At 41.2% G+C, this 12,312-nt stretch overlaps 1 protein-coding gene across 2 annotated transcripts in view; it reads left to right on the forward strand.

Annotated features, from left to right (window-relative positions):
* LOC146782823 (alpha-2,8-sialyltransferase 8F-like) overlaps positions 1-12,312 on the forward strand; it is a 188,380-nt gene that overhangs the window by 94,625 nt on the left and 81,443 nt on the right. For both annotated transcript variants that reach the window (XM_085639216.1, XM_085639215.1), the window contains exon 4: positions 11,450-11,594. In XM_085639216.1, the coding sequence (XP_085495342.1) occupies positions 11,450-11,594 (145 nt within the window). The remainder of the gene's footprint in view (positions 1-11,449; positions 11,595-12,312) is intronic.

Genomic DNA, 12,312 nt, shown 5'->3' on the forward strand with positions numbered 1-12,312 from the left:
CTATCTACCTCACTCTCTCCCACTACCTCACTCTCTATTTCAATACCTCACTCTCTCTCTCTCTATCTCACTACCTCACTCTCTCTCTGCTAATGCAATAGGTATCACATATGCAAAAAAAAAGCTAATGCCAATAGAAATGACAATGCCATTCATTTAGGGATACAAAAATGATAAAAAAATAATGAGCGATACCAATAGCTCTACCTATAATATTGCCGAGACCATTGCATTGTAAATGCTTGTTTTCATGTCTATAAAGAAAAAACCTAGAATAGAAGCCTGTTGTTAGCTTAAAATGTACTTCTTTCTCTATGGAACCTCTGGTTAACGTAGCCATCACTCCTTTTCGAAGCAGATGCAGATACGGGGGAGCACCCTAATTTTGGTGGAGTAGTGGGTGGAATCTTAGTGAACTCTAACGTCTGACCATATGTTTTGAGTGCCAGGACTTATATATCCAAAACTATTTTCCGACATAGATGACACCATTTTGGAACTGTTTCTCCCACAGGATGGCGTTAGCAGCACTAGAACGTTGTCACTGTAGGTAGGCTAGCCTAAGGGTTACTGATAGCGTTGTTAAGTCTGATACCTTTGGCATCCTTCTTGATACAGATGAGTATCTCTTTCACGAGTGCCTCAAAAGGGTGTTTCTTTCAAAATTGAATGTGACAAAAATCTTGCGGTGTCAGAGACATCCTTGACTGCTTGCAAGGTGTCGTCAACGTGCTTGCCAAACAGAACATCGCCATGGTATGGTAAAAATATTATATATATTTGCACCTCAGGTTCTATATTCAGTGGTCTTGAACCAACATTGGCGTCTAAGGACCACTGGCCCTGCCAGTTGTGAAATACCTATTGAGGCTATATCTATAGCGCAATATATATTTATTGATGAGGAGGTTTCAACCCCTGCAGAATCTTTTTCATTTATTTATATATATTTATTTTAAAATGTATTAATTAATTTTTTTAATTTTTGCCCTATCTGCCTTCCGGCAGAAATTTTAGGTACGTGGCAATGTTGGACTACATCTCGTGATTATACCAGCCCCATATTGCCAGTGATTGGGCAGCCCGTACAGTAGCACCAGGCATAGTTGAGAACGTCTCCTTGCTGATAAGGCGGGCTTATACGTTACAGGGATTTCCATGATTGCAATTCCGCCTGGATAAATCAACAATTGGAATAGGTCTCACAGCTTTTCTATTTAAAATCAGAAGGTGAACAAACCATTTCTCATTTGCTTTTGGAAGTTAGAAGTGTTTCCTTAAGGGTCTCGAAACCATCAAAAATCATCTGGTGGGGAATCCAGCAGTTGTGGGCCTTCTCCCTATCACCAGATATGAATGGGTCGTTCCCGGGAAGAAAAGTAATTATTTTTTATTTTTTTACCCTGGGATCACTTTTTCTTGTAGCAGGAGCATCGGAGTCTGCGGACATATCGGGCACAATGTGACCTTGCAGTTTTAGGAAAGTGTTAGTAGTAATCCTGTAACACGCCCTATAGGTCTATTACTAGAGCGACATAGATCTGACATATGCCGTGAAGTTGGAGGCGGAGCGAAGTGGTGAATGTGCTCCACATATTGACTATCCATATATTGGTTACTGTTGTAGACTTACTCATATTAGTCCCCTTAATTTGTGTCATTAAGTTATTCTGGACTATGTGTCTTTTGTACTTGTTGATGACTATGGTGTATTGTCATTGAGATCCTAGTTGACTAGGTAGACGTAGACGACTAAGCTGATGTTGACAATTTTTGTCATTGACGGGGCCGTTGTACAAGATGCAGTCATAGATGAGGCCATCGTAGACGATCTCATCGTAGACTAGGCCAACAAAGACATGGTTATCGTAGGTGAGGTTATCGCAGACGAGGCCGTCGTCATAGATGACCGTCATAAACAACCGTCATAGATGAGGCTGTGGTAGACGAATGTCATAGACAATGCCATCGTAGATGAGGCAATCATAGATGAGGCCATTCGTAGATGAGGCCATTCGTAGATGAGGCCATTCGTAGATGAGGCCATTCATAGATAAAGCCCTACGTAGATGAGGCCATCATTGATAAGGCTGTCATAGACAACCGTCGTAGATGACCATTGTAGATGAGGCTGTCGTCAAGATGAGGCTGTCATAGACAATGACATTGTAGATGAGGCCATCGTTGATGAGGCCATTCATATGTGAGATCATCATAGATGAGGCCATTTGTAGGTGAGACCATCATAGATGAGGCAGTCATAGACAACCATCGTAGACGAGGCTGAGGGTAAGCTAAAAATAGATGGTACACCTGGATTGAAGTCTAACATCCCTAGTCACCACTAATTTATGTGGCGCACCTACCACCGAGTTGACAGGGACCCATGTCCCTGTCTGTGCATGACCTAAAGATTCCTTTGCGGATCTACAACCCAGGAACTAGCATGTTGCATTTTTTAATCATTTCACATGAATCTACGTAGGCAAGACATAAAACGTCTGGAACCACTCTAAGATGGGTCCTATATTTAGTAACTCAATATGGCGTCCTTGTATTAACCAATCCCATACCAGGTCCGTGCTCCAGCTTTCCATAACACGCCTGTCACGCTAGGGTTAAGAACCCCGTTTGATCAGGAGTGCAGTACCTTCTGTGACAACCGGACGCGGGGTAGGTCCTGTACCCTTAGGTGCGCTAACTGTAGGAAGTCCCCTCGTGATTACCTCCTGGGGCCTGCTACTATTCTCAGCCACACTCACGTGTGAGCGTGCGGCAGTGCAAGGCTTGGGCCACCTTAATCTCTCTCGTTTTTGGCAGTTCAACCATAGCCCCCAGCAGTCACCTTTACGAGGCCATTCCCGTCTATAACCATCAGTGTGGGCTTCACGCCAGATCATCCCGACTATAGGGATTAGGTATACTAATTCTGTTCACCATGGCTGGGGTCATACAACCACCCTCGCTTTGAGGTTATGGCACCTCCCTTTTCCCTCCCAACTGAATCTCCCTTGTTGGGGTATCATTCTTTGTATTTTTTCTTTTCCCCTTTTATCAGGCTCTGAGTTGTACTCTTTCTTTCAGGCTCCTTCTCTCGCCACTGTACAAGCATCTCGGATGTCATGAGAGGGCCAATAGCTTTCCCTTCTAGGCAAGCCACTGCCTAGCCTACCGGCCCTTGTCTGGCGTCCTATGTGACCGGGTGGCAGGGCCACATTCACTGGGGCTCCCCAGTGATGGTGAAGCATCACCACCCTCTTGGCACACCCCCGTGTTAAAAATCGCACTAACCTACTGGTACTGCCTTATGTATATTGACAAAACAAACTGCATGGTTAACTAAATACTGCTGCTCTCAACCTTTATGGATTCATTTCTATAACTGTGTTTTTTAATGGATTACCTTGTTTTTTTTTAATTACCTTGTTTTTATGAGTACAAACACATGTTTTCTCACCCAAACGTTTAACATGATTGTTTTTAGAGTATCTTGCAACATTCTCCTATCAAACACAGTACACTATGGCCTTGATATCCCATGCTGCCTTGGTTATCTAACCGTGTTAATGTTTGTTCCCCCTTCAGGTGTATCCAGAAGGTACCTTGTATATCTGTTTATGTTAGACTACATCACAAGTCCAAATGTTGGGGTACGGCACTTCACAAACACACACCCATACCGTCCCTACTGGAGTAGATGAGGATCCCTTGGTCCTGACAAAATGCCAATATCCCTTGGACTATAATAGGCATGAAACATGTTGACCCCCTTCTCTACACATACACCAATTTGAGCTTGAGAGGTTGTAATTCCCCCTCTCTAGCTACGAATTTACAGTCCTTATTTTAACCATAGCATAGGAACCAAACCAATAAAGGAATCCTGTGGGATTCCTATAGCTATTTTTAGCTTACCCTCACGCCTTCCCACTTCTACTCATATTACTCTTTACACATATGCCCCTTCACCCCTCAAACTACACATCAGCAAAAAGAAAAGGCCTCTGACAAAGAGCCCCCTCATGGCGCCCTTTGGGCATTGCAGTGCCGGCCCAACGAGGAGCTTCCTGATGATGAAGCATGACACCTTCTGGGGTGTGTGAGAGCCCTTCCTCCTAAAAGGAGCAATCCCCTCTGTTATCATTAAAACCTTCTGGTACCTGGTACACTACCCCATCTTACCCCCTTTGGTATCCCCTTCCCTGCTTCCCCTAGGAACTGCATAGCCTTCACCTATCATAAACAGTTTACATTGTTTTACATATATTTTTTATATTAAAATATGTCATATTTAAAGAATAGTAAACTTTAATATTTTTACCTTTTCCACTGAGAAGACTTCCTCATGGTGCAAGATCTCCACCTATGTTTAAAATTAACTAGTAGTAACTTTCCACTTGTATATCCTGTTGTATAAGGTTCAACTAGGGGGTCTAAACTTAGGTTTAAATCTGCACTCAGAAATGGTGACGAGCAAAAAAAGTGTAGATTTACACCTAGGTGGATTAGAAAATTTACAAGTGAAAATCTACATGTGTAACTCCACAGCTGTGAATCATGCCGTTAATATTGACACTGCTCCTAAAGTATTACACGCAATACAAAATGAGGAATTATCTACCCTTCCAGATAACGCAAGTCTCTCTGAATTTGAAAGACTGTCTCATCATCAAGTAGCTTTTGAACCTCCAGGTTCTCAGGATACTGACTGTAAAGTTCCTTGAAATCACCAAATATCTCCTTGAAATACTCTTTTCGGGATCTAAGGAAATGCGGGTATTCATTTGGTGCCCACTTCCTTTCCCCTTCTCTCTCATGCGACTCCGGCAAAGATATGGGTACAGGCTTAGCCAATGCAGAAGTGCAGATCACTAGTGATTACTCCAAAGATTGCCTTGTAGGTCAGTCCAGTAGTCTTTTAGCCCAACACATACATGCAAAGGTTGGCAGTAACAGCAACACTTTCCCTCTCCTTGCACTAGGCACAGTCTATCAGTCGTGCAGAGAAAATACCATGTTACTTGCTGAGAGTTCTAGGTGGAACACCTCTAGACTGGTGTCTCTATCCTACTCCTTTTGCCTGGGGCAAGTGCTCCCTTCTGCCTCTTTTCAAAAAGTGCACAGAATGCTCCCACGTGTCTGGTACCATGGACTGTCCTCCTTTGCAAATCCTGTTCCCATACTGAATCAAACGTACCTACTTGCTGACTCCAGTACCTGGCGTCTCGTTTTCTTGTATGACAGTCCATTGATTCACCGTACTGACTTATAGAGGCTTCTAGTATTGATCTTGACCTATAAGGTCTCTACATTTACTGTAAATTCACTTTGACACACACATTTCACATTTTGCACCTTAGCTCTGGACTCTTCTCTCGCGTGTGCAGTGTGACACCTGTGTGATTTACACATTTCTCACAGATTTATCAATATATCTTAAAGATATGCTTCTAATTATGATAGGTATCCATCAAATGTTACAGCCTCAGAAGCCCCAGGCCTGCATGCCACCAATGGGCGAAACACATTGGCAGTTTGATTTCAAGATTTCAGATGACGAATAAGAAAAGAGAAACTACAGTCAGATGAAATAATCTACTGTACCGTTATTTATTGTGTTTGGTTTATATTTATGACTTTTTCCTCGCACTATTAATTTGCAAGTCTACTGCCTTGATTAGTGGTGTTCCCGCATCTCGCATGCCTATGGGTATATCCATTCTCATAAATGTATCTCTGGCCTCCTGGCTAAAATACCAGCTGTGTAACCAGTAGAGACAGATTATTTAATCCAGCTTTTCAATTTTACCAAATGGTGTGCATATCATCGCGAGCCAACTTTGAATTTTTTCAATGGTAAAAGTAAAATGTCCATACCTAACTCACAAAGGTGGGTTTGGAGTATACTGGCCCAAGGAGGACTGCAAATTGTACCCGCATTCATGACACCTTTCCCTTTTCCAGTTTTCCCAGGAAAATGTTGCATGCACCAGAGGTTGTAACTTTGTGGGTGTTCACAAATATTTATAGTGACTCTATGGCACTTGTCTAAACTTCTAAATGTACAGCTTACGAAATGTGGAAAACATTTTTGTAGTCGCAAAAGTTCTGATTCAGAGTTTGCATGGATGGGAGATTACAGTACAACAAATTCTGGTGCTGTCAATCAATCATTCAATAATGCAGTTTGTTTATTGTAGGAAACACTCCATAGAGTTTGAACACATTGCAAAGTAAGTTTCTTTATTTTTCTTCTGATGCTTGGCATAAAAACACAGCAGAACAGCCAATGTGTTTCGGTCATATACAAGAGAGCTTCATCAGAACTTCAGCTAAAACAGTGAAAGCACACATTGATGTGAAGTGTCTTCTACATATCTTGGCTTGACGGGGATAATATCCAAAGAAAATTAAAAATTTGGACCTTAAAGGTTTTAGCTGAAGTCTTGATGAAGCTCTCTGGTATATGAGTGGAATGCGCTGGCTGTTCTGCTGCGTTTTTATGTCAAGCATCTGAAGAAACAAAGAAATGTGCTTTGTAAGAGCTCAAAATCTTTGGAGTGCTTACTGGTAACAAATAGAATTACTGAATGTTAATCAATCAATTCAATTCTTTATTCGAATGTCAAAAGACAATCATAAAAGATAAAGCATACAGAATATATAAAATCACATAAAATTTACTGAAAGGTGAACAATATTAATACAGAAATAACATGATCTAAAAATCAATATTTTTGTGATATTATACAGCTGCTTTGAGAAAGATATACATTCTAAAACATACATCGATATTGGTTAACAATTGTAAGCATCAAAGAGTAACTCTGCAATGTTTGAATTGTGGATTTTAAAAAGACGTAATAAATATAGAGCTCTAAAAGATTTATATCACTTACAAAATACCTCAAAGTGCAACAAAGATTGAGAGGAAACATTATCGCAAGCACACTTATTCTCTATCAAATTCCAATAATAACCCCTTGGAAAACAGAGCATAAAACACATAGTGCCAGCTCTGAATTTTGCTAGCAAGCCTCTTTCCCAGTTGTTGGTCACATACAATAGATACAGTTCTGGACTAAGAGTAATTTTAAGGGGAATATAATTCCTGACTAACATTTTACTTAATTCCAGGCTTTCCCTTATAGTACAGCGTCTTTCCATAAATAAGCGCTTCACAGGACATTTATCAGCCTTACAGAGGGAGAAAGGATTATCAGATAAAGCATGTTTAACCAGGGCAGTAAACGTCTGCTTAACATAACCAAGCCAGGGGATGTTCAAACCCTGAACACATCGTGCACAATCGTTGATTATATTATGGCTAAAAGAAGCCCTGGGATTATTCCATATAGAAAGCCACAGAAAACGAGGACTCGGCTTAATGGAGTCCTCAAGGTACGATAGAGCTAATCCTTCGCGACAAAAGTTATTGGGGGTTGATAGTGGAAGATAAAGCAGACGCCTGCAGAAGCAATTCTCCTACACCTGCAATGCTTCACACACTCTATAACCCCAGACCTTCCTCAATCACAACTGGAAAGAAGTACAAATTGCTTTGAATATATTTGTAACAGTGAAGATATCGGCTTCCCCCCTTCTTATTTACAGACATTAAATAAAAAATATTTAGCTTCTTTAAATTTGGTGTTCCTACATCTGATGTTCTCTGTCCACGAGCCATTGACATCAAAGACTACACCTAAATAGGGGTATTCGGGGACAGTTTCTAAACTGTTTTCGTTGACACTTACGGCACTCAAAAAATAATGCTTAGGGCCACAAGTGTTTGAGATTTTGTATAATTGATAGTATAGTATAGTTGATAAATCAAATCATACATAAATTCAGAAAAAACATGTACCAAGCGCCTCAAAGTACTAGGTGTCCATGCCAAAAGCACAGCATAATCAGCGTACAGCAGTACGGTGTGGGGACAGTGCTAGCATAAGGAACATCGTGTGTGACTGTTCTTAAAACATCATTACATTTATTAATGTATAAAATAAATAAATGCGGGGCTAAAACACAACCATGCCTAACACCATGATATGAACTGAAAGGATCAGATAATGCGCCATTTGAGCCAAACCTGACTCTGGTGGTCAGGTTTCCATGTAAACAGGTACAAAAAATAGGCAATCGCAATGTCTATCCCCATCTCCAGTAATATGGTCCACAATGTGTTGCCATTAACCTTTTTTTTTGTGTTTTTTTGTTTTTCAAAACCTTTATTCAGCATGAATATGAAATACACAGCCCCACGCCTACAACCATCCTGTGGCCGGCGGCTTGGTGCAAGGATGAAAATGAGTGTTAAACACAGCTGCCTGCCTACAACCCTCCAGGGGCTGGCTGCGGCATAAGAAGCAGGATAATTGGTGTGCCAGAATGAAAAACCATCACCCATCACCCCCGAAACACTTTGCATTGAAACATTCGACCCCCAGTAACATGCAGAAGTGGTATAAAGGCGCCTGGCAATCGTGCACAATGACCGTCTCAACTCTCATCCCCATGTGCTGTCTGGCCAAGGGGCAGAGGGTGGATCACTACCGCAGGAGCGATGTCTAGGAAGGTTTAAGGGGAAAGCGGGATGAAGGCCCGCTATGTCTGTGGGTGTGACAACAGATATGCCTGTAGGGGACCCCAGATGTCAGTCGGCCTTGAAGCGGAAGGCAGGAGTTCAGCATATCGAAGTAAAGTATCCTGACAGTGTACCATATCACCGATCCAATCCTTAAACTTGGGAGCTCTGCCCCGTCCCCATCTACAGGCTATCAGACGTTTCGCCATGAGAAAGGCGATAGTGGCAAATCTGCGGACCGGTTTTCGAATAGTTCTTGTATAGCCCAGGAGTGCCTGTGTCGGAGAGGGTGCCAGTGAGACATCTATCATTTCGGAAATGCCGGAAAACACTTGTTGCCAATAGTCGGCAATTTCCCGGCAATGTGTTGCCATTAACCTTGTCAAATGTGGAGGATAAACCCATTAAGGCAACACATAAAGGGGTCTTTTTAGCTATGGTGTATTTACCCAGCAGCAAATTAAGATTCAAACACTGCTTCATGGTTCCAAAACTTTCCCTGAACGCGTATTGAAAGGGAGATAAAACATCATTGTCATTACAACATTCTCTTTTTCTATTAAAAATTACTCTACCCATTATTTTAATGGTAGAGTCGATTAAGGATATAGGTCTATAGCACTTTGGGTCTGAGCGGCTACCTTTTTTGGAACCTGGGACTATAATGCTACTTGTCCATGTAGAGGGAAGGGCCTTTGAATCTAAATTAGTAAATATATTAGTGAGCAAAGGAGCCCAAAGGTCCATTCTACATTAGAAAATATCAATCGGTACTGCATCCGGCCCAGGGGCGTTGGAGGAGGAGCTGTTATTAAGAGCAATAGACCTCTTTTTATAGTGAATTGAAGCCTGTCAGTAATAAATTAAAAGATGGCGGATCAGCTGGGACAATACCATCAGAGGTTCTACTATATATATTGTTAAAGAGCGTTACCCACTGGTCACCTGTAATGTGACTGCTCAGCAGAAAGAGTGTCTGCTTTTGTACCCTAAATTCACTAACTGCTCTCCAGAATTCACACAAATTCTTGAGCGTAGCTGTGTTGGACAGCCAGTCCCAATTATCCTTTTGAATTTCACACTTCCTAATCCTGAATGATTGAAAAACAGAATTTGTTATATTTTCGCCTCTCTGTCCCTGCAATTGTTTTTTGATATTGGGGTCTTAGGCAGCTGACCCATGGAGTTGGACAACACGTGTATGCAGAGTGCAGAACCTGTCGGGTGGTGTAGTTGGGCATACCTTTGTTGCCATTGTATTGTGTAGATTCAGAGTTTATGATGTTGCTATGCACAAAACCCATTTTAGAAGTTAGTAACTTTTTTTCCAACTTCTAAAAGGTGTTTAGAAATTAATAAGGACTTGCTATTTGCAAGGGGTGTGTTGTACGTGCCCCTTCCAATTTGCGATTCTTATTCCTAATTGTCAAAAACTTTACAAAAATTGATTTGGAAAACCAGTGAAGTATTACGGATCCTCAAGTTGGAGTGGTAGCCCATTTGCAAAAGGGAAGGGGTTGCCCAGGAGACACCTTTCACTTTGTGACTGTAAAAAGAAAAACATTTCTTGGGGCTAGGCAGTGGTCAATGGGACTACTATCTATTCTCGAAGAAACTTTTTAAAAGTTTAAAACTTTTTTTTTAATGCAGCCAAATGGGCGGCATTAAATTAAATCTTTTAAAAGTGATCATAGATATGGCTGTCTGCTCACCCCAAAGAGCCATCGTCCCTGTAATGCCCACCAATCGAGGTGAGCCTCAATTTTTGACCTACTTCGTGACTATTGATCAGGTTGGTCAGATTGTCCCACTATGATTCTGAATTTTATGGACTCGGCCTAGAACATAGGTCGATTTGCAAAATTCCACACTGGTTGCAAAAATACTGGCATCAATTTACAAGCAGTATATTGCGATCAGTGTTTCATGCATCTGCCCCTTGGTGCTACAGATGTATGAGGTATGGGAAGGTGTATGAAACACTGTCAATATTGTGTGCTTGTGGGGGAACCATAAAATAGTTTTTCCGGTCAATGTAAAGAAAAAGAAACATTTTTTCATTAAAATATCACAAAATACTTAGCGTTGGACATGCAGATCCTTCGCACACGAAGGATTTTAGAATATAGACAGATGCTAGTAGGTTGCAAGATGACAATAATGATGGTGGAAAGAAAACGATACTTGAAAAACTGCTTCAGTGACAGAGGTGTTCGTACCTGCAGACACGCCATGGTAGTCTGTTTTAGACCAACGGATATTCAACGGATATTCAAATGATTTCCAATTTTACTAAATTTTTAATACTTGCTAAAAAGAAGTTGGATGCCTGTGAGTAGGCCACAGGAAATCTGGAAGTCTAAAATAGCTAAGGACAAAACTTAGGACAAAGTTTATGATCTCATGCATAAGTTATAGAAATATTAATTGATACTATTCATATTAAGTTCTGGAAAGATGATGGTCTGATGTAATGGTTATATATTGTATTTATGTCTAAGAACATTTTTTAACTTTTATAATTCTTTAAAAAAAATTGAACTATATTTCTAATTGGTGCGTTTTCACAAAGAATGAAGTAATTGTGAGATTTTTATTAATCATGCAAATAAAATTTACCTTACCTTACCTGCAAGATGAAATCTCCCTCACGTTTGGCTTTTTCTGAATAGGTTGAAAGGTTGTGCTCTCTACAATGGTACGTGTAAGCCTTTGCAAGCAAACACTTACTCGTTTTTTTGTGACTCAGCCCTTTATTTCACAGTCTTGGTGTCCGCACCCATCAAAATTGGGAAGGCTTAAAACAGCTAAGCCTCAGTAATAAATATTTTAAAAACGATATACTTATTTTCCCCCCAGGTCAGCAATGAAGCAGTGTTGCAACGCGTCTGATTGGCTAATTGTGACGCAGGAGAACGCACATGTAGGTCAGAATATTGTCTACGAAGCAGAACCAAACAAGAAAATCATCGTGACAGTGGAGATGTTCAACCTCTTCCCAAAGGTAGCATAACTAGAGTGGGTGAATGAATGATTTCATCAGTGGATGCATGGATGAATAAATGTGGGCTGGGTGAATGAATTAATTGATGGATGAATGAAGGGGGATCAATGCATGTGGGGATGGGTGAATACATAAATGTATCAATTAATGGCTACATAGATGAATGAATGAGTGCTTGGGGTGGATGGATGAGTGGTAAATAAACCACCAATATGCTACACAAAGTTACTTGAAGGCTTTGGATTTCCATCAGATGTATATCTGTAAGTAGCATCTCGTATATAGTCTCCCTCCTAGTTTGTCACTAATTATACCTGTGTATTTGCACGTAATACATATTTCCCTGGCAATAAAAGGCTTAAATCTTGTTTCCATCAACAGTAAATGTCACTATATATATCTATGTAACCATGGCTCCGTCTTTCCCTATTGGCAGTCTGGCCTTTGCTTAAAGAGGGGCATACCTTTGTGGTGGCCTAGGAGCCCCTTTCGCCTTTACAAGAGGGGCCTGGAGGGAGGCGGGGCACTGGCTGTTCACCACCACATGTGGCGCACAATCAATGTCCCCCTGGACAACATTTGTAGGTCTCGCCTAGCGTTGCAGCGCGTAAGCGTTGCTTGCTACGCGAGACATATTGTTAGAGAGGAAATTTCAGAAGGGGGCTCGAAGCCCCGCCCCTCATTTTCATTGGATGGCATCATCGTGGCCTCTGATTGA

Source organism: Triturus cristatus, chromosome 12 (assembly GCF_964204655.1).
Source record: "Triturus cristatus chromosome 12, aTriCri1.1, whole genome shotgun sequence".
Classification (NCBI taxonomy): Eukaryota; Metazoa; Chordata; class Amphibia; order Caudata; family Salamandridae; genus Triturus; species Triturus cristatus.